The sequence below is a fragment of the Paroedura picta genome, chromosome 3, assembly GCF_049243985.1.
Source record: "Paroedura picta isolate Pp20150507F chromosome 3, Ppicta_v3.0, whole genome shotgun sequence".
In the NCBI taxonomy this organism is placed as follows: domain Eukaryota; kingdom Metazoa; phylum Chordata; class Lepidosauria; order Squamata; family Gekkonidae; genus Paroedura; species Paroedura picta.
Window position 1 is genome coordinate 176,437,573 of NC_135371.1, and position 19,685 is coordinate 176,457,257.

At 50.7% G+C, this 19,685-nt stretch overlaps 1 protein-coding gene across 8 annotated transcripts; it reads left to right on the forward strand.

Annotated features, from left to right (window-relative positions):
• On the forward strand, positions 1 to 12,967 carry GCDH (glutaryl-CoA dehydrogenase). Of its 8 annotated transcripts, none has more exons than XM_077329894.1 (12): positions 1 to 258; positions 1,012 to 1,132; positions 1,595 to 1,630; positions 3,036 to 3,173; positions 4,141 to 4,203; positions 4,759 to 4,929; positions 6,690 to 6,819; positions 7,068 to 7,284; positions 8,082 to 8,185; positions 9,519 to 9,644; positions 10,631 to 10,791; positions 12,015 to 12,967. In XM_077329894.1, the coding sequence occupies exons 1-12, from the start codon at positions 16 to 18 to the stop codon at positions 12,086 to 12,088; spliced, it is 1,584 nt and encodes a 527-aa protein (XP_077186009.1). In that variant the 5' UTR covers positions 1 to 15; the 3' UTR covers positions 12,089 to 12,967. The 8 variants fall into 8 exon arrangements, with proteins under 8 accessions (XP_077186009.1, XP_077186010.1, XP_077186011.1 ...); XM_077329895.1 differs by having other exon boundaries at positions 1 to 249; XM_077329898.1 differs by having other exon boundaries at positions 153 to 270; positions 1,010 to 1,132.
• Positions 12,968 to 19,685: the final 6,718 nt, after the last annotated feature.

Below are 19,685 nucleotides of genomic sequence, written 5' to 3' on the forward strand. Positions count from 1 at the left end.
GGCTGGCACTTGCTCATGCCCCGGAGCCTGCAGGGCGGGCACCCTTTTCCCTCTCCTCCCCTCCCCGCGGCCCCGATCCGAGCCCGCGCGCCTCCCCCCCCCGCCTGGGTGCCCGGAGGCTCCTCCCCCTCGGCCGCCCCGCCCCCGCCCCGCCCCCCGGGCGCCCAATGCGAGGCCGCCGCTGCCTGCCAGGAAGGACGGAGACGCCGCGCGACGGACGCGAAGCCCAGCCAAGGCAGGCAAAGCAAGGCAAGCAAGGCAAGGCAAGCAGGGACGCGAGCACGAGCACGAGCACGAGCACGAGCACGAGCACGAGCACGGACGGGGGGGGCGGGAAGGGGGCTCGCCTTCCTCCCGGGGACACCTGGGGACCTCCTGGCGCGGCAGGGGCATCTCCCGACTGCAGGGCTCCGGGAGGAGTGGCTGCTTGGGGGGGCGGGGGGCCCCTGCCTCCCCTGCCTCCCTCCCCCCCAACGCCCCCCCCAATACGCCGGCCGTGCCCCGCCTGCTGGGCGCCGGACTTTGCCCGTGGCCGTCCGGGCTCGGGGAGGGCCCTGCAGCCACGCCAGGCCCTCGGGGGTGCGGGAGGGGGGGTTGTGCCTCCCCCAGTTCCCCGCTTTGCTCTCTCTGGCCCCCTCAACAAACCGCTTTGCAGCTGGACGCCACTGAGTGAAACATAGAATCGGAGAGGGGGAAGGTCCCTAGAGGCCATCTAGTCCCACCCCGGCTCAAGGAGAAGTAGCCGCCCAGCCCCTGCTTGAAGACTGCCGGGGAGGGGGGGCTCCTATTCCAGCCTCTTCTGCTTGCCAAGGATTGCCAAGGCGTGTTGGGAGTGGATTATTCCCCGGGTGTGAACACATAAGTGCCCGTTAGCAGGGCGGCCCCCAGCTGTCAGCCCAGTTGCTTCGTGTGGGGTGGTGGCCAGAGCCAGGCTGGCAGGCAGGGGATGGCCGGGGGGGGGGGGGTTGGGGTGGACTGGGAACTGCCTTCCCTGACCTCTTGCCTTTGCAGGCCTCCCTCCCGATGGCCCTGAGAGCCCCCGCCGCCCGGAGGCTGCTGCAGGTCAGCCGCGTTTGCATGCCCGGCTGCTGGGATGCCCGGGCCCACAGTGCCAGCGCGGCTGCCCCCAAAGGTCTGTGCTAAATGCGGGGATGGGGGGGGGGTGACTGGAGCGCCTCTGTGAAAGTAGCAAAGGAAAGCCAGAGAGGGGGAATTGTGCTTCCTGTTTGGTCACGGAGGAGGTCTCGGGGTGCCCAGAGACACCCTGTGGGGTGGTTGGGGGTAGCCGCCCCTCTTTGAATGCACAGTGCTGCTGTCTGCAGAGTCAGACCCTCGGCCTCTCGGGGTCCCCTGCCTGCTTCGACTGGCAGCAGCTCTTCAGAGTCTCTCATGTCACCTGCAGCTGGATTCTCCTTCTTCTGAACTGGAGCCTGAGGCAGGCCTTCTTCTGCCAGCAGCCCCCCAGCCAGGCCCTGCCCTCCCCTCCTCCTCTAGGGCTGGAGCACGAAGGGGAGGGAGGGGTGTGGGAGGGGTGGGGGTGACTGAACAGCCAAAGGACTGAAAAAGCAGCATTGTCGTCTTGGCTCTGTTCCAGGGAATGAAGCAAAGGCCTCTGGGAAAGCAGCCAAAGGTAGGCAGGTTTTGGCAGGGACTTCAATGCTACACCTTTGGGTTTGAGTCCCAGATTTGGGCTCCCGGCTGTCCTCTCACCTGTGGCCGGGCTCATTCCTTTCCCTCTTCTCCCTCTTGAAAATTCTGTTTTGGGGAGGACCCCACCTAGCCCCTTTTGTTTATCGATGTTGTTCTGTTTGCATTTTTCATGTCCTGCTTTTCCGTGTCCTCTGAGCAGTGGATGGGGCCTGAGGACGCTGGGAGAACCGAGGCAGATATCTGCCTGCCCTTCTTTTCAGAGGCTGATTCCCAGGGATCTGGCCGATGATCTTCGGCTACCTGGGAAGACCAATCCTGCTGTTATGATGGGCAGCGGAAGGCAGGCATATAAACCTTGAAAGAAAATAAATCCTTTGAGACAATTTATATGAAAGCCAAAAAAGAGCCAGGAAAACCTCCAGTGGGGGGAGGGGTCTGATTTGATCCTGGGAACCTTTGCAGAGCATGTCCCCAAAGTCAGATGTGACAGGGGGAGACTAGAAAGGAACACAGTTGGGAAAATGTCATGTGCAAAACCTCTCCCCTGGCAGACGGCATTTCCCCCCCTTAGTACATCTGTTACCTCATTGGTCCAGGTGGGTCGCCCTGTGGGTCTGAAGCAGCCGAAGAGAGCTGGAGTCCAGGGGCACCTGGAAGACCAGCCCTCAAAGCTTTATTCAAGGTACCCGCTTTCATGTGCATGCACACTTTGTCAGTGTGCATGAACATGGGAGCTTGAATAAACTTGTTGATCTTAAAGGTGCCCCTGGACTCAAACTTTGTTCTTTTTGACCCTTGTCTCTTCAGAGGAATGATTTTCTCACCCCCCTCAAAAAACTGCAGCCGGAAATTAAAGTTTTCCATTTAACTGAGCCACATAGGCACATCTGAGACAAGGCTGTGGCTCTGTCACAGTTTATGAGCCCCCTGCCTGTCTCTGTAGGATGAATTCTTTTTAAAATAAATTTTATTTTTAAATATACTAGAGAGAAATTAGAGAAAGAGAAAAGAGAGTGCATATCACAATCCCAACCATCTTGAAATTCTTCCAGTGGTTCCGGTTGATAGAATTAGTCAATTTAGCCATCGCTGCTAAAAGGTCTCTGACTTTTCCAGTCCGATAATCCATGTTGGGGGGTCTTCTTGTTCCCACCGTGATGCAATTTGCAGTCTTGCACGGGGAAGGAACGATCTGCCTTGTTTGTGTAGAATTAATTCTACGCTTGGTGAAGTATGAAAAGGCTGGTCATGATCCGTGCTTGGGGGATTTGCTGCCTTTTCTCTGTGCCGCTCGGAGGCTTGCCCATGACGGGAGCCTCCTGAACGGTAAGCAGAGCTCTGTGCCCAAGGCCAGGCTGCCTCAGACCTTGTTCTCCTTGCCCCAGGGGCCCAGTTTGACTGGCAAGATCCCCTGCAGCTGGAGACGCTCCTGACCAGGGAAGAGCGAATGATCCGGGACTCCTTTCGCACGTACTGCCAGGAGAAATTGATGCCCAGGATCCTCATGGCCAATCGTAACGAAGGTGGGTTGCATTCTTTAATTATTCCCTGGGCACCTTTAATGTGGTACGGTGTGCTGCACAGACTGGTGCCCAATCCCAGTTCCCCCTAATCAGCTCTGCCGCTTCACATGTGCCAATTTCGGCCACCTCTAAGCATCGTGCCAGTCTGATGATTTGCCACCTTGGATCCGAGAGGGTAAAGCTCTGCTCTCACCGCCATCTTTCACTTGGGTCCATGTTCCATCCTGCAGGGGGCTGGACTGGATGACCCTGGAGGTCCCTTCCAACTCTTGAATTCTATGACTGTTTGGCCCTCCCCTCAGGTTCTGTTGCTGCGGGGCAGCCCAGTGGGAGGAGGGGGTCTTGCTTCTGCTACTTCTAAGCTTTTTTCCCTCCATATGGTCTGCCCCCAAGGACTCCGCCAAGAAGCCCCCCCCCCTAGTGCACCCTCTGAGCATGACAAGGAGAAACGAGGGGTTTCTTGCTGTCCTTGCAGAGGAACTGGCTGGCCGCTGGGTGAGGCAGGCTTCTTAGAGCGGGGAGAGGCCAGCTAGTCCAACCCCCTGCTCAATGCAGGACTGGCCTAGCGCATCCCTGACAAATGTCCTTCCAGCTGCAGCATGAAGGCTGCCGGCAAGGGGGAGCTCACTGCCTCCCTGGGCAGCGGATTCTGGTGTTGTGAAAAGCCTTTCCCTAAGAGCCAGTCTGTGCCTTTCTGTCTGTAATTTCCACCCCTGACGGCAAGTATCCGATCCTGTGCTGCCACCCGGAGCAGCTCCTTGCCCTCCTCGAGGGGAAGGCCTTGCAAAGACTTCCAGAGAGCAGCCGTGTGTTGTGTCTCCCCCAACCTCCTCTTCTCCAAACTGAACTTTCCCGAGTCCCTCGGCCTTTCCTCGCAGGGCTTGGTCCCCAGACTCCCTGGGCCTGCTTCGTTCTGTGCATGTTCTTTTGTGGCTGTACGCCTTCACCCCTTCCCATCTCTCTGCAGTCTTTCACCGGGAAATCGTGTCCGAGATGGGGGCGCTGGGGGTCTTGGGCTCCACCATCCAAGGTAAGACGCTCCTTTTCTTCCTTGCTCCCTCCCTAGTGGGCCCCCCCTGGTCACCGGGCAGAAGAGCGCAGAAGGAAATGGACGCATTGCTCTGAGACATTTGTGTGTTTCTAAGGGTGGAAGAGCCTCTTGTGGCGCAGAGTGGTAAGGCAGCTGTCTGAAAGCTCTGCCCATGAGGCTGGGAGTTCAATCCCAGCAGCCGGCTCAAGGTCGACTCAGCCTCCCATCCTTCCGAGGTTGGTAAAATGTGTACCCAGCTTGCTGGGGGGTAAACGGTCATGACTGGGGAAGGCCCTGGCAAACCACCCCGTATTGAGTCTGCCATGAAAACGCTGGAGGGCGTCACTCCAAGGGTCAGACATGACTCGGTGCTTGCACAGGGGAGACCTTGACCTTTAAGGGTGGAAGGTTCACAATTTGAAGTCCCTCTTTTCCCCCCTGAGCTTCTAGAAAATTATTATAAACAAATAAAAAGTAACCTGCCCGGTGACGCTTTGGGAAGGAGCAGTCCCAGGGCGGGTTTGAGTTTGGGCTCAGGTGCTTCCTCTTTCCTAGGTTACGGCTGTGCGGGGACCACCTACGTGGCCTATGGGCTCCTGGCGAGGGAGGTCGAGAGGGTGGACAGCAGCTACCGGTCGGTCATGAGTGTCCAGTCGTCTTTAGTGATGCATCCGATTTACGCCTATGGGACAGAGGAGCAGAAGCAGAAATACTTGCCCCGCTTGGGTGAGTGACGGGGCTTGGGGCAGGGAGCTCTGGTGCCCCCCCCGGTGGGGCCTGACTCTGCGGGGCCATCACTGTTTGTTTGCAGCTGGTGTCCCGGCTTCTTTCAGGAGGACATCCAGGCCAATGAGATTTCCAGGGCATAATTTTTCCAGCAATGCTATTTGTGTGCTCGGTGCTGTTTTTGACTGCTGGAGCATGTCCCCATTCTGGGGCTCCTGGCTCTTCTCCTGCAGGGCCTATTCTGCACACAATAGATCATGCACTTTCACTGCACTTTAGAAGCAGATTTTCAGCTGCCAAAGCACATTGAAAGTTCATTATTCTGTGTGTGCGGAATGGGCCCTTGTCATCTGCTCTTTTAAGACATGTTAAGGGCTCTGGCCTGCAGCTGGATGTCAAACCCCCTAAGCGACAGGCGTATAGGGACGGGAGAGCATGGAGGAAAGGACGCTTTTTTGCATTTGGCTATTTTAATGGGAAGTCAAAAGATCCAAATTGGGAAGTTCCCCCGTTCACCCCACATGGCCACAGAGAGCAAACAAGGGAAGGAGTGCGGAATCATGAAGGGTGGGCCATTACTTCTAAATGCCCCCCCCCTTTCAGGGTTCTCTTCTTCCAGGCTGACTTTTCCTAACCCCCCAGTTTCTCTTTGGGAACATTTTCGGTCTCCATCAAGATTTTAAAAACGAGTTTCCTTTTGCTTAATTATGAAGGGTTTTTAAAAACGATCTAGCAAAACTATCTGACTCTTGAAAGCTCATGCCCGGACAATCTGTTTCTTTCTTCTTACTTCCAAGTTGTCCTCCAGCTTTCTCACTGCTTTTTGGTGCCGCCTGTCTTCTCTCCTTTTGGCGTGTGTGTCCTCCGTGGCCTGAAGCCGCTTCTGACTTAGGGCAACCCTGTGAATTCCTGACTTCCAGATCCTGTCGTCCTTAACAGCCTGGCTCAGGCTTTGGAGACCGGGGGCCCTCGTAGCTCCCTGGACCGAGTCCTCCTCTTTTTCTGAGGCCTCCCACTTTCCCTGCATTAATGTATTTTCGTCTTTTCATAACGTGACCAAAGTATGATTGCCTCAGTGGGGCCGTTTGAGCTACTGGGGGAGTTCAGGCTTGATTTGATCTGGAACCCGCCTCTTTGTCTTTTTGGGGTAACCCTTAAACTCTCCTCCCGTGCCGCATTTCAAGGGACTCCATTTTCCTCCTGTCTGCTTCCTTCATTGTCCTTCCCACCCACACGTCGTAATGGGGATAGATTAACTTGCTCATGCGCCTGGCGCTTCAAGGTCTTCTCTATCCCCTTCGGGGCTGCCCGTCCCAGTCTCAGCGTAACTACCGTAGCTAAGAGCAGCTGACATTTCTATTGAGAATGGGGTGTAAAAGACTGCCCAGCGAGTGGGGGAAAGCCAGTGTGGCTCTCAGACTGCGGGAGGGTGTGGGGGGGAAATTGTTGTTGTTGTTAGGTGTGAAGTCCCGTCCGACCCACTGCGACCCCATGGACAATGACCCTCCAGGCCTTCCTGTCCTCTATCATTCCTCAAAGTATAAGACTAAGATAATATCCTTGACAAAGGAAGAGGAAGATCAAACAGAAAAATCAACAAATTTAACACACCAAAATTATACACTTTAGAAAGAATATATTAAATTCTTTGGCAAAAAGTGATAAACCAATTTATATGAAACGTGAAAAGACCAAGGATATGATTCAAGGAGCGAAGAGGGGGCACAATGGGTGTTCACCCTCTTGTCTTTCTCCCACAGCAAAGGGGGAATTGCTGGGCTGCTTTGGGCTCACAGAGCCCAATCACGGGAGCGATCCAGGGGGCATGGAGACCCGGGCCCGACACAACCCCTCCAGCAAGACCTACACTCTCAACGGCACCAAAACCTGGTGAGATCCTTCTAGAGAATAGGGGGTGGGGGCCGGTGCCCCAGAGCGGGCAACGGTAGGAGGCTAAATTTGGCATCAGAGAGATGCTGGGAATAGCTCCTCAGCTGGCTTCAGGCAGGAATGTGTTTCCGAAACAGTCCCGTCCGGCCTGCTGAGGGTCGGTTTGGTTCGCCAGATGCCCCAGTTTCTCTCTGGGCTGTTTTGGAGGGTTGTGCCACCCCCTTGACCTCTGCTGCATTTCCTCTCAGGATCACGAATTCTCCAATGGCTGACCTGTGCGTGGTGTGGGCCGTGTGTGAGGACGGCAAAGTGCGGGGCTTCCTCTTGGAACGTGGCATGAAGGGGCTCTCCACGCCAAAGATTGAGGGCAAATTCTCACTGCGAGCTTCAATCACTGGGATGATCGTCATGGAGGACGTGGAGGTGCCGGAAGAGAACTTGCTGCCCCACGTGTCCGGGCTCGCCGTAAGAGCCCTCTTCTCTTCTCGGGCGTGGGAGGACCTGCACGATGCCATTCCAGATGCTCTAGTCCCGCCAGGGGTGGGCGGGAGGCAGTAAACCCAGGTCTTTAACTACTTCTCCACCATAGTTGGAGTGTGAGAAACTCACCCTTAGCAATTAGAATGCTAAACGAACTCAGGTGACAAGCCTAAGAGGTTTCCATTAATCTATATATCTCATTCTGAGCTGGGCCGGAGAATGTAGATCAGAAAATCCACACCGTGGGGCCAGGGATAGACATGAGGGAGCAACCAACAGAACCGATGACCAGCAGCTTCAATTAGCGTGTAGGGAGCAGAGAAAAAAAGAAGGGTAACAGATGGATGGATGGTAATGCTGGAGGCTGGGAGCAAAAAGGGGAAAAGACAAAATGGTGGGGGGTGGTATGTAACAGGGGAGGAACACAGGGAGGAATGTGGAAAGGATAATAATAGGAGATTGTGTTTTGTACCCTGCCTTTTACTACCTGAAGGTGTCTCAGCCCACCTCTGGCTCATGGGCCGGCAAATTCAGTTGTGTGCAGAACAGCTGGCTGCGTTGAGAATCATGCTAGAAAGCCTTTGTAAAAGCAGGGACAGCAGGGACAGACAGCAATACCCTTTTGGAAGAACCCATCACATGGAGTGGGAGGAACAGAACTCCGTTCTTTGAACTAGATATGGCTCAAGGAGACCTCTGAGGCGCAGCGGAATTCCAGGTTGGCTCCTTTCTGGAGCTCCATTTCTTGTTGAGGCTCAGGTGCCGCCCTCGTCTCCCTGCAGGGTCCCTTTGGGTGCTTGAACAACGCTCGCTACGGGATCGCCTGGGGAGCCCTGGGGGCGGCTGAGTTCTGCTTGCAGACCGCCCGGCAGTACACCCTGGACCGGTAAGGCCCCATGCAGTGCGGGGAAATCATGTGTCTGGGTGGATACTTACAAGAGGGCGGGGCAAAGACCTCATGATCATAGAATCACAGAATCCTAGAGTTGGAAGGGGCCACACAGGCCATCTAGTCCAACGCAGGATCAGCCCTAAGCATCCTAAAGCATCCAAGAAAAGTGTGTGTCCAACCTTTGCTTGAAGACTGCCACTGAGGGGGAGCTCACCACCTCCTTAGGCAGGTGATGCCTAAGGTGGTGCCTATATCCTGGTTTGTTGTGTACCAACACATGGAAAAATAACGTTTTCCTGTTGGGTTCTACCTAGGCTGCTAAAAGAGGGATCCAGAAGGAGACATGCCTCCCGATGCTGGACTCAGCCGGCAGAGTCTGTTAGGGAGAGAAACAGGCAGAGGGCTTTTGTGGTGCACTGTGGACGATTCCTTCTGTCATTCAGGATGCTTTAGGATGCTTAGGGCTGATCCTGCGTTGAGCAGGGGGTTGGACTAGATGGCCTCTATGGCCCCTTCCAACTCTAGGATTCTATGATTCTATGATTCAGATTCCTTTTGGCTGGTGGAATCTTTGCACCAGCCTGCCTCTGCGCTGTGCTTATTTAACGTACTTTTATTTTTCAAATTATACCCCACTCTTCCCAGCATGCTGGTTAATAATGGTCACAGACCCCTCGTCTTGTTCTGGGCTGAGGTGTAGCCTCCCCTCACCTGCTGCCCTTAATTCCAGGAGGGAGGGAAGTTGCAGGCACTCCGTCACTGATTTGTTGAGATCCAGAGTGGGGACTGAAAGGTTTCTTGTATGCCGCTTTTCCCTACCCAAAGGAGTCCCAGAGCAGCTGACCAACGGCCCAAGGTCACCTACCTGGCTGCCTGTGGAGGAGGAGTGGGGAAGAAACGCTGGCTCTCCAGATTAACCACTCCAGCCACAATGGTCTGCACCCTGGCTTAGATCCGCCAACAGTAACGAGAGGCTGGGTGCAGATGTAGAGGTAGACCTTGAAGGAGACTGCTCGTCTCTCTTGATTAGAGTCTGGAGATCTCACAGAACTAGCACTAATTTCTAGCCAACGGAGATAATTTCCCCTGGAAAAAATGGCTTGTTTGGAGACAGACTCTATGGTATTCTGCCCTGCTGAGGAAGCTTCCTCCCCCAGGCTACATCCCATGATCTCCAGGAATGTCCCAAGGTGGCATTGTCAGCCCCATCAGCAATCCCTGTGCCCCTGAGTGCAATTCTCATATGTTCACACACACACGCACTCAAGTTCCTTGCCACAGTTCAGTTTAAGCTGTCTTCTCTGACGAGCTGATGGTTCTCCCCCAGGATCCAGTTCAAGGTCCCCCTGGCAAGAAACCAACTGATCCAGAAGAAACTTGCCGACATGCTGACAGAGATCACCATCGGCTTACACGCGTGCCTCCAGCTGGGCCGTCTGAAGGATGAAGACAAGTATGCATGTGCCTTGGAAAAGTAGAAGGTGGCTTTGGGCTGGGAGATTCGTCTTGGGCTTCCTCTCAGAGGAAGTGGCCTTGCCCTTCTAAGTGTCCCTGTGGACCCAGGTCACAGGTGTCTGGCTGAACGGGAGGAGGAGGAGGGGGAAGAAATTGGCTCTTGAGTTGGCAATTGGTTCAGAGGCCATATTTGCATTGCCGTGCAGGTACAAACGGCAAAAAGCCCTTCCCTGTGTCATTCCAAAGGGAGTGAGACGGGAATGGAAGCCGTTGTGTCCACTGGTGGTGGAATTAAACGTGCAATTTCTGAGTTTGGAGAATCATATTTTTGAATGCGACTTAGCTGGGGGTGGGAGGTGGGTTTAAAGGCAACGACTGCAGGGAGTAGACTCTGCTGGGACCTTTTGCTCTCATGCCAAAAACTGGGAATCCCCAACGTGATGCCCAGATGGGGCTTTGATCCAGCAAGGCTGGGCAGATTTTTTAGAAATGGCTTCTGCAGCAGCTGCCCCACAGCACAATAATCTTCACTGCATGGCCGAAGATCGTCTTTGGTTAAGCAAGAAAATATTTTAAAACAATAAAAGGCATCCTGTTAAACGGAGCTTCTGCCTGCAGCATCGAAGATTTACTAATGGAATTATGTGTTACCCAATTCCCCGCCATTTTGTGGTTGGCTCCACCTCCTGCGGCAGCCATTTTGTGCTCTTGGCACCCCGTGTGTCAGAACTCCAGAGGTGCCCCCTGCTCTAGTTCTTTAACTGCAAAGAAGTGTTGTTGTTTTAATGGGAAGGAGCATTGAAAAAAAGAAAGCATTTGCCATCTGCACCCCAATGTGGCCCAGTCCGCTCTCTGGCACCACGTTTTGCCACGTGGATAGGCCAGGCCACAACCAGTGGCCCATGCCCTGCCTGCAGTAAGAATGTGCAGCTTGCCTTCTTCTCTGTCCCGTCATGCTCTCTACTGTGTGCCCTGTGCCCCCAGAGCCACCCCGGAGATGATATCCATGCTGAAGCGCAACTCCTGTGGGAAGGCCCTGGAGATCGCTCGGCAAGCGCGGGACATGCTGGGAGGCAACGGCATCGCAGACGAGTACCATGTCATTAGGCACGTTATGAACCTGGAGGCCGTCAACACCTACGAAGGTCAGAAGGCGGGCTTGGCGCCCCCTGCAGTGGGTTTTTCCCCTGCATGGGGCTTTTTTGCTGAAATGGCGTCCTCTCTCCACCCCCCCCCCTATTTAACCCTTTCCAGAATTTCCCTGCTCTGTTAAATTCAGGAGCTTTTGGGCATGTTTGAAGTCTGCAAGGCAGGGTAGGAATCTAATGTTTGGTGGTAGGGATTCTTAACACTAGAAGGCACCAAAAAGCCTTTTGCTGTCGCAGGAATGTTCCTCTGGCATGCCTTGTCCTAAATATTGGACACTCGTTTCCTCCGTCGTCTGCTGGCAAGGCATTCGTAGTAACCCTTCTGTTGGCCAGCATCTGTTTTGTAATTTCCAACATGGTTTCTCTTTAGTTCTAAAAACAGAATCACAGAGTTGGAAGGGGCCATACAGTCCATCTAGTCCAACCCCCTGCTCAACGCAGGATCAGCCCAGAGCATCCTAAAGCATCCAAGAAAAGTGTGCATCCAACCTTTGCTTGAAAACTGCCAGTGAGGGGGAGCTCACCACCTCCTTAGGCAGTCTATTCCACTGCTGAACTAGACTCATAGAATCATAGAGTTGGAAGGGGCCATACGGGCCATCTAGTCCAACCCCCTGCTCTACGCAGGATCAGCCCTAAGCATCCTAAAGCATCCAAGAAAAGTGTGTATCCAACCTTTGCTTGAAGACTGCCAGTGAGGGGGAGCTCACCACCTCCTTAGGCAGCCTATTCCACTGCTGAACTAGACTCATAGAATCATAGAGTTGGAAGGGGCCATACAGGCCATCTAGTCCCACCCCCTGCTCAAGGCAGGATCATAGAATCATAGAATCATAGAGTGGGAAGGGGCCATACAGGCCATCTAGTCCAACCCCCTGCTCAATGCAGGATTAGCCCTAAGCATCCTAAAGCATCCAAGAAAAGTGTGTATCCAACCTTTGCTTGAAGACTGCCAGTGAGGGGGAGCTCACCACCTCCTTAGGCAGCCTATTCCACTGCTGAACTAAACATTCAATTACCTCTGGCAAAGGGAGCTTTGACTCTTGCAGGCCCAGACCCAGGAAATGTTGTCCTCAAAGTTGCTCCTTGCCTGCTTTAACAACTGGAGAATTTGATCTAGACATTTAGATAACTGCCCTGCTCCCCACTGGCTCCAGCTGAGAAGGGGAAAATACGTGTTTGATACTAGGAATTCCTCTCCCCTTGCTTCTTGCTTGCAGGTACTCACGATATCCACGCACTCGTCCTAGGGAGAGCCATCACCGGACTTCAAGCTTTCACTGTTGGAAACTGAATGTGCTTCTCGAGGACGCATATTTGTCGCTCCGATAAGGAGTCACCAGCAGAGGCTGTGGCGGCACAACGATTTTAAAAACGAAGCTGACCCGACCCTGGAGGAATGTATCTCTTCCGCTCAGCTCGTTTTTATTTTTGTAATTGACTTGGAATGCGATACTCGAGGCAGTTGAGGACTCTCAGCTCCGTGCCCAAGGGGCAGAGATTGGGTTGTAGGCGCCTTTGCTGAGGTCAAAGAAGCACCCTGTTAAGGGGGAAGGGAGCGGAGAGCCAGGCAGGGTACAGGAGGAGGGAGTGCCCAGTTTCAAAACTTGTCTGTCGGGCAAGTAGTTGTGGTAAGTGACCTTAACCCTTTGCAATTAAATATTATGCCCCATTGCCCATTGATCCAGTTAGAGCAGGGGTAGTCAAACTGCGGCCCTCCAGATGTCCATGGACTACAATGCCCATGAGCCCCTGCCAGCATTTGCTGGCAGGGGCTCATGGGAATTGTAGTCCATGGACATCTGGAGGGCCGCAGTTTGACTACCCCTGGGTTAGAGCAATATCCATGGCCACTGCAGGGCTCAGTGGGGATCATCTCCTGCGTAAAGATTTTTAGATGGTCCAGGGCTGAGTCTTGCAGACTGAGTCAGACAGAAGCACTTTGTCTCTACCGAACATTCACTGCTGAAAATCAGAATTGATCACCTAGTTCTCCTGTGGTGCCTTGGATGAGTGATGCTCACAGGGCCTCATCCCTGCTTGTTACGGAAGCGTTATCAATCTTGTCTGCTGCTTGACTATCGGCAAATCTGATGAAATCTGTCCCAGCGAGGGCACTTATGAATCTCCTGTTCCCTTTTGATTGCTTAAAGAATAAACTGAATGTGATGAATTTTCCACAGCAGATGGATTTTATGTTCTGGAGGGAACCGTCAAAAATCTTGACATGCGGAGACGAAAGCAGGAAGGCCAGTAGCAGCCCAAGACTGTTTTTGTAAAGGCAGCTGCCTTCTTCTCCAGCTCTAGACGTCCCCAGAGTTCACGCCTCTTCCCCAGTTTCCTTTTTAGATGTCAGGCATGTTCTGTTTTCAGAAAAGGCACTCCTAGATTCATTCACATGTGTAGGGGCAGTCACAAGCTCACACTCAAGAGTTGTTTGGTGTAGTGGAGCCAGACTGGTGTAGTGGTTAGGAGCACGGACTTCTAATCTGGCGAGCCAGGTTTGATTCTGCACTCCTCCACATGCAGCCAGCTGGGTGACCTTGGGCTCACCATGGCACTGATAAAACTGTTCTGACCGAGCAGGAATATCAGGGCTCTCTCAGCCTCCCCTCCCTCACAGGGTGTCTGTTGTGGGGAGAGGAAAGGGAAGGTGAATGTAAGAAACTTTGAGCCTCCTTCGGGTAGGGAAAAGCGGCATCTAAGAACCAACTTTTCTTCTTCTTCAGTAATCTCTGGGTTCTCTCAGCCTCCCCTCCCTCACAGGGTGTCTGTTGTGGGGAGAGGAAAGGAAAGGTGACTGTAAGCCGCTCTGAGCCTCCTTCGGGTAGGGAAAAACGGCATATAAGAACCAACTCTTCTTCTTCTTCTTCTTGTTTTGAGTGATACCAGCACCACTGCTGAGAACAAGAAGAATGACATGCCTGGCTGAGGAATCTTGTTGGTTAAACAGCAGAATTCCGAGCTTTTCAAGAAGAAGAAGGCGAGTTGGTTTTTATACCCCACTTTTCATTGCCCAAAGGAGTCTCCAAGCAGCTTCCCCTTGTCTTCCTTTCCTCTCCCCACAACAGGCACCCTGTGAAGGAGTTGGGGCTGAGAGACCATAAGTCTGCTCAGCAGCACTTGACACATATGTTTGAGACCCAGTGATACGTTATGTTACGAGTTGGGGGCCCATAAAACATTTCTGTTTCTCCCCCTCCACTGTTTGGTCTTTCCCTTCCCCGGCAGCCCCCACGGCCTCTGCCCCTTTTCTGTTTCCTTCTCATCCACCAGCCTTCTCATCCCCCACCTTTCCTTGTCCCCCTGCCTGGGCCTAAAAAGGAGAATGAGTCTTGTGGTGTCACAAGTGCTGTGACCCTGCTGTGTTCCAGTGAATATGTTTCACAACCGTTTCTGTGCTTGAGCGTCTTGTGGCCGAGAGCCCAGCATTTACACCAGTAATCGTAGCTCTCTGTACAGAAACTAGAGTTTGACGACTCACACAAATATAATTGGAATTTGTTACCAGAAGTTAGACATTTACAAGCAAATAATAATGAACAAATGCCCCTGAAATACTTCCCGGTTCTACATATCAACAGAAGTCTGGGCAGGCTGATACAGCTTTGTTTCCCCTCAAATATCTTCAGATATGTCTCTTATTTGCTTACTAAAACATTACATTGGTTCAGTTTTCTTCAGCTTCAACAAATCCCCCCCATCCCCTTTCTCTTTTTCTCCGTGCAATCCAAATTAAATGCAGAGGTCTTTATACAGCATCTCCACTGTGTGACAGACCTGCCTGAGCTCCACTTCGATTTGCTTGATCCTTCCCATGATGTCGGAAAACTCTTGAACCTTATCCTGAATGATCTTGTTGTTATGGTCATACACAAGAAACACCCTTTCCTCCAGCCTCTCTGCCAAAGCCGAAACCTTTTGGGGAGAAAGAGCAGCTCTTCAGGAATTAACATGAACAGGATCCCTACAAAATCTGCCAATGAAGAACTAGCAAGTAACACCCTCTCCTGTGGCGGCTGCCGATACACAGGCAGTCACATTGGCAAAGGGGCATCTGCACAGCAGTTTCCTTCTTGTCTTATCCCCCTATGGCTACCATATACTGTAAATCTTTTTTAAAAATCAGGAATGGTTAGATCGCCATATCTGTAATGCTATAATGGTCATTTATCCAAGTCTACCTCATCCCAGGTTTTTAAAAAATTAGTAGCAATTATTCTCGGCTTGGTCAGTGGTAAAAGAAAACCCGGCTGACAGAACACGATAGCTGGACATGCTCAAAATGGGAACTGGCCAACACATCATACCCCTAAAAGAAGCAGTGCAAGATCAGAAGATGTGGTGACAACTTAGCCATAGGATTGCCAAGAGTCAGACACAACTAAATGGCTGACATCATAGATAGAAAGGGCAAAGAACACAGAGTTATGAAAGAGCCAGGACAAATATGTTCAAAACCAAAGTGGTTGTGAGCTAGTGTGATAAGATGCAGATGGGAAGACATGGGTATACATGTGCATGGACGTTATTAGGATTGTGTGACATTCTGGAAAAGGTTGCTTAACAGGTGGGGAGGGAAGGGAATAAATTTGGGCTCTTGGGGAATGGAGAGGAAGTTTTTCAGGGTGGAAAACAGGAAGCAGGACACTGTTCATACAGATGATGTGATAAAGATAAACTCAATTATTTAACCTATTTAATGATTTTCAGGGTCCTGGTGTTAACTGATGGCATTTGGAGAAGTGCAGCAGAAAGTCTAGTAATTTTCTTGGTAGACTGATAAGTATGTAAAGTTGAACTAAGTGTGCAATAAATAAATGTGTAAGGTTGAACTTGGGAGCTTTGAGTCTCGAAATCTTAAAACCTGAAACTCTTGCTGCTCTCTAAGTGCTCCTGGACTTGAATCTAAGTATTCTACTGCAGATGAGGACAGCTACCCTCCTAAATGAGCCTCTTGTGGCACAGAGTGGTAAGGCAGCAGAAATGCTATCTGAAGCTGTCTGCCCATGAGGCTGGGAGTTCAATCCCAGCAGCCGGCTCAAGGTTGACTCAGCCTTCCATCCTTCCGAGGTCGGTAAAATGAGTACCCAGCTTGCTTGCTGGGGGGTAAACGGTAATGACTGGGGAAGGCACTGGTAAACCACCTCGTATTGAGTCTGCCATGAAAACGCTGGAGGGCGTCACCCCAAGGGTCAGACATGACCTGGTACTTGCACAGGGGATACCTTTACCCTCCTAAACTAAGTGTGAAATAAACAATTCTTCCCTGCGTCTCAGAATCCCTGCTTTCCAATATCTCTTAAATACCTGTACCTTCATCAGAAGGCTTTCCCTGAAGCTGTTCATCAGCATGTGATCCTTCTTCCGGTTCTCATTAATCTTGTCAATTAATTGTTGAGTTCTTTCTTGCAGAGTTTCAGTAGTTGAATCCAGGGCTATGAAATAATTTGAGGATTTGCTTTTCGTCCCAGCTGTATTCACATTTGAACTAAGCACATGTGCATTTGGATATTCTTTCCTAGATCCCAAAAACAATTTTAAAGGCATTATTTGCAATGTCCATTTTTCTTACTTTGAACTCAAAGCAGAATAGATAAGAGAGAGTTCTTTGGGGGAAGAGAGAGCTCTCTGGGGGGACAAAAATGGTTCTACACATCTCTATATTTGACTTGAGAAAAAAGGTCTCTTTCTAGTTCCCTGAGGCTGTGCTACACAATGTTGATTATGTTTGAAAAAAGTTGCTGCCAGGCTTCCATTTTGTTGACTTTTGTCTTCTGGTTATGCAGGTAATGCCAAGGTCTGCCACAAAACTCTTCTTCTGCATTACGGCAACCTTCAGACTCTACCATAACATCTTATGTGGCATCTAATTCTAATGTGGCATTTAATTCTCCATTTGCTAAATTGTTAGATTAGGTTATGAAGACAAACATAATAATTTAAAACATTTTAAAAACACTTATTTTTCTTTAAAAACCTGACTCTTACCTGGATGGTGTTTCAGTTAATTCATTTTTTTCTAAATTAATGAAAAATGGGCTGTCTGGTTTGCCATGCTCCTGCTCTCCCTCTTGGAGCTGAAATTCCTGGTTAGACATAGCAGCCTTTAAAGAGAAGGGAGAAGAACTTGAGAACATAGCCAGCAGAACCTGCTCCTTTTCCCTTTTTGTTATGAGGCTGCTTTGAACTACCAATTTGATGCAGGGAAAAAAACAATTCAGTTCACTCCAGAATTAAGCATGGAGTTTTAAATAGATTAGAACTGGACTCTAAATGTATTGGCCAAAATTCAGGAGCTCCAGTGTACATGCTAATCTCAGAATCAGAATCATAGAATTGGAAGGGATCTCCAGGATCATCTAGCCCAACCCCCTGCAGAATGTGTGTTGAGGTCTTGAAAGGGCTACAACAAAGAAGTACAGTGATTCCCTTTCATATCAGTTGAACATATTTCTCCTATAATTTGCTATGGGTAGAAATGGAAGTTAGGATCTAATAAACAGAAGTATCACCCTTACCTCAAGCATCACGGAAGTAAGCCAGAAGGAATTAATTACTACTGAGTATTTATAAAAAATGTATTCTAAGTTATGTATTTTATCCACATTGTAAGCTACCCCAAATTCCATCAAAAGAAAGGGAACTAATAAGTATTTTAAATAAATAATTAATGAAAGACAAACCCTGTAAGTATATCCCATCAATTCAGAAAACCCTCCCATGGCTGTCAAGAAAGCCTGGTCTGTGGTCATGGATATTCAAAACAAACATTTAGTAGGAAGGAATATATCAGTCATATAAATATTAAAAACTGCTTGTAAATCGTACAGTTCTAAATAGCAGCAATCCACTTAATTCACGTGTTCTGTATGGACAATATTAGGATCCCAGTATAATTCTGCTCCCCTGGTTTGTTTTGAGTTCTGGAAGACATAAAAGTTTAAATCAGTTTCATATGAAATATCAATCTAATGGTATTTGATGTTTATTCTTTTTCACCCTCTTGGTGTAGACAGCCAACCTGGTGTAGTGGTTAGGAGCAACTAACCACTCATCCCCCCCCCCCCCCGTTGCCCTATATGCAGCCAGCTGGGTGACCTTGGGCTTGCCACAGCACTGATAAAGCTGCTCTGACCGAAGGCTCCCCTCCCTCCCAGGGGGTCTATTGAGGGGAGAGGAAAGGGAAGGCAGTTGTAAGCCACTTTGAGGCTCCTTCCGGTAGAGAAAAGCGGCATAAAAGAGCCAACTCTTCTTCTATTGTGGATCAATTTCTATATGGCAATTTAAATTCCAGGATTGCATGTGTGAGTGTATGTGGTTTTTATAAGAATCCACAAACAACATCTGAAATTAGCTTGTAGGGGTGCCAGCCTCCAACGTGGACCTGGAGATCCCCTGGAATTACCTCATCTGCAGAATACAGAGATCAGCTCCCCTGGAGGAAAGGGCTGCTAGGAAGGGGGGACTCTCTGGCATCCTAAACCACTGGGGTCCTTGTCCCCGCCTCCCAGGCTCATCTCCAAATCTCCAGGTGTCTCCCAGCCTGGATCTGACCACCCTAGTCCCCCCCACCCCCACACACACACACTGGTGACAGTGGGAATCTGGCAACCTTCTTGCAACACAGTACAGGTGTCTGCGGAAAATAAAACTAGTTCATTATGCACATTTATAAAGCAGACATCCCATTCTGCATTCTGGCTGCTACGGGTAAGTAGACAGGCCCTTCTTTCTCTCACATGGGCAAGACCCAAGGGGTGGGGGGTGGGAATGGCTGCTGCTCATTAGGCTCAGCAGGCAGGTTCAGTCTGCCCCAAGTGCCGTCTGTGAGGGAAGGAAACCCCTGCCTGTTGCAGCCAAGTAACTTGCAGAGGGCGGAAATTGGCCTTCAACTCCTGACACGGGAGGGCCTGAGGGAGTGACTGGAAGGGCTACCCCAGGGGGGACACATTATGTGTGGGGTTGTTTTTTTGGGGGGAGGGGTTAAAATGATTTTATGGTGTATGCTTTAAATTGGCCCTTGTCAAAGCAGAAAGGGGGGGGGGATACAAATTTTGTAAATAAATAGGTATGCCCTTCCTCTGCCAGCTCTGCTGTCCTATTTTGCTGGTCAGATTAACAAATGAGGCAGACATAATTTGGTAGGCGAGTTGTCTCTGGGAGGAGGGGTGCAAATTGGAAAGGATTCCTCCCGGAGGACTGTAGTCCCGGATCAAGCCCTTGCATTGGTGGGATTGCAGAGACGTTAAGAAAGGGAACAAAATGTTTGAAAAGGAAACAACTGACAACAGGCTTCAATGGGCTGTCCCTGCGGCTGCTTCTTCGGAGGCTGGTTCCTCCAGGACCTGGGAAAACCAAATCCACTTTGAAAGACGTGATTTCGGAGGGCGTGGGGGATGTTCAACTGCTTTTCTCTACCCTAAGGAGTCTCAGATGGGTCAAAATTGGAGCATATTTTATTTATTTGCTTTCTATACAGCTTCCCGCTCAGGGCAGTGTACAACGATACATATAATATGCAATCAATTTTAAATTAAATTGGAAGCATGAGAGGATTTAAGTTTGAAATACTGAGATTCTATGCCCACGAACAAGTCCTGATTGGGGGCGTAAACATGTTTTAAATCCCTAAATATCTAGAATTATTTTTGGAGGAGGGCCAGACCTAGACATGCCATTAATGTCACTGGAAAGCAGATGAGGATTTGAGGGCCAGCATTTGACCGCTAAATCCTCCTTCTCTGGCTCTCCCTCCCATTCCGTCTCCTTTCCCCAGGAAAACGTTTGGCTAGTTTCAGGATTTCACAGTTCATCGAGGTGCTGCCTAAATAGAGGGGACGGTTACTCTGTTGTTAATAATATATATTGTTATAGTTATGCGTAATGTT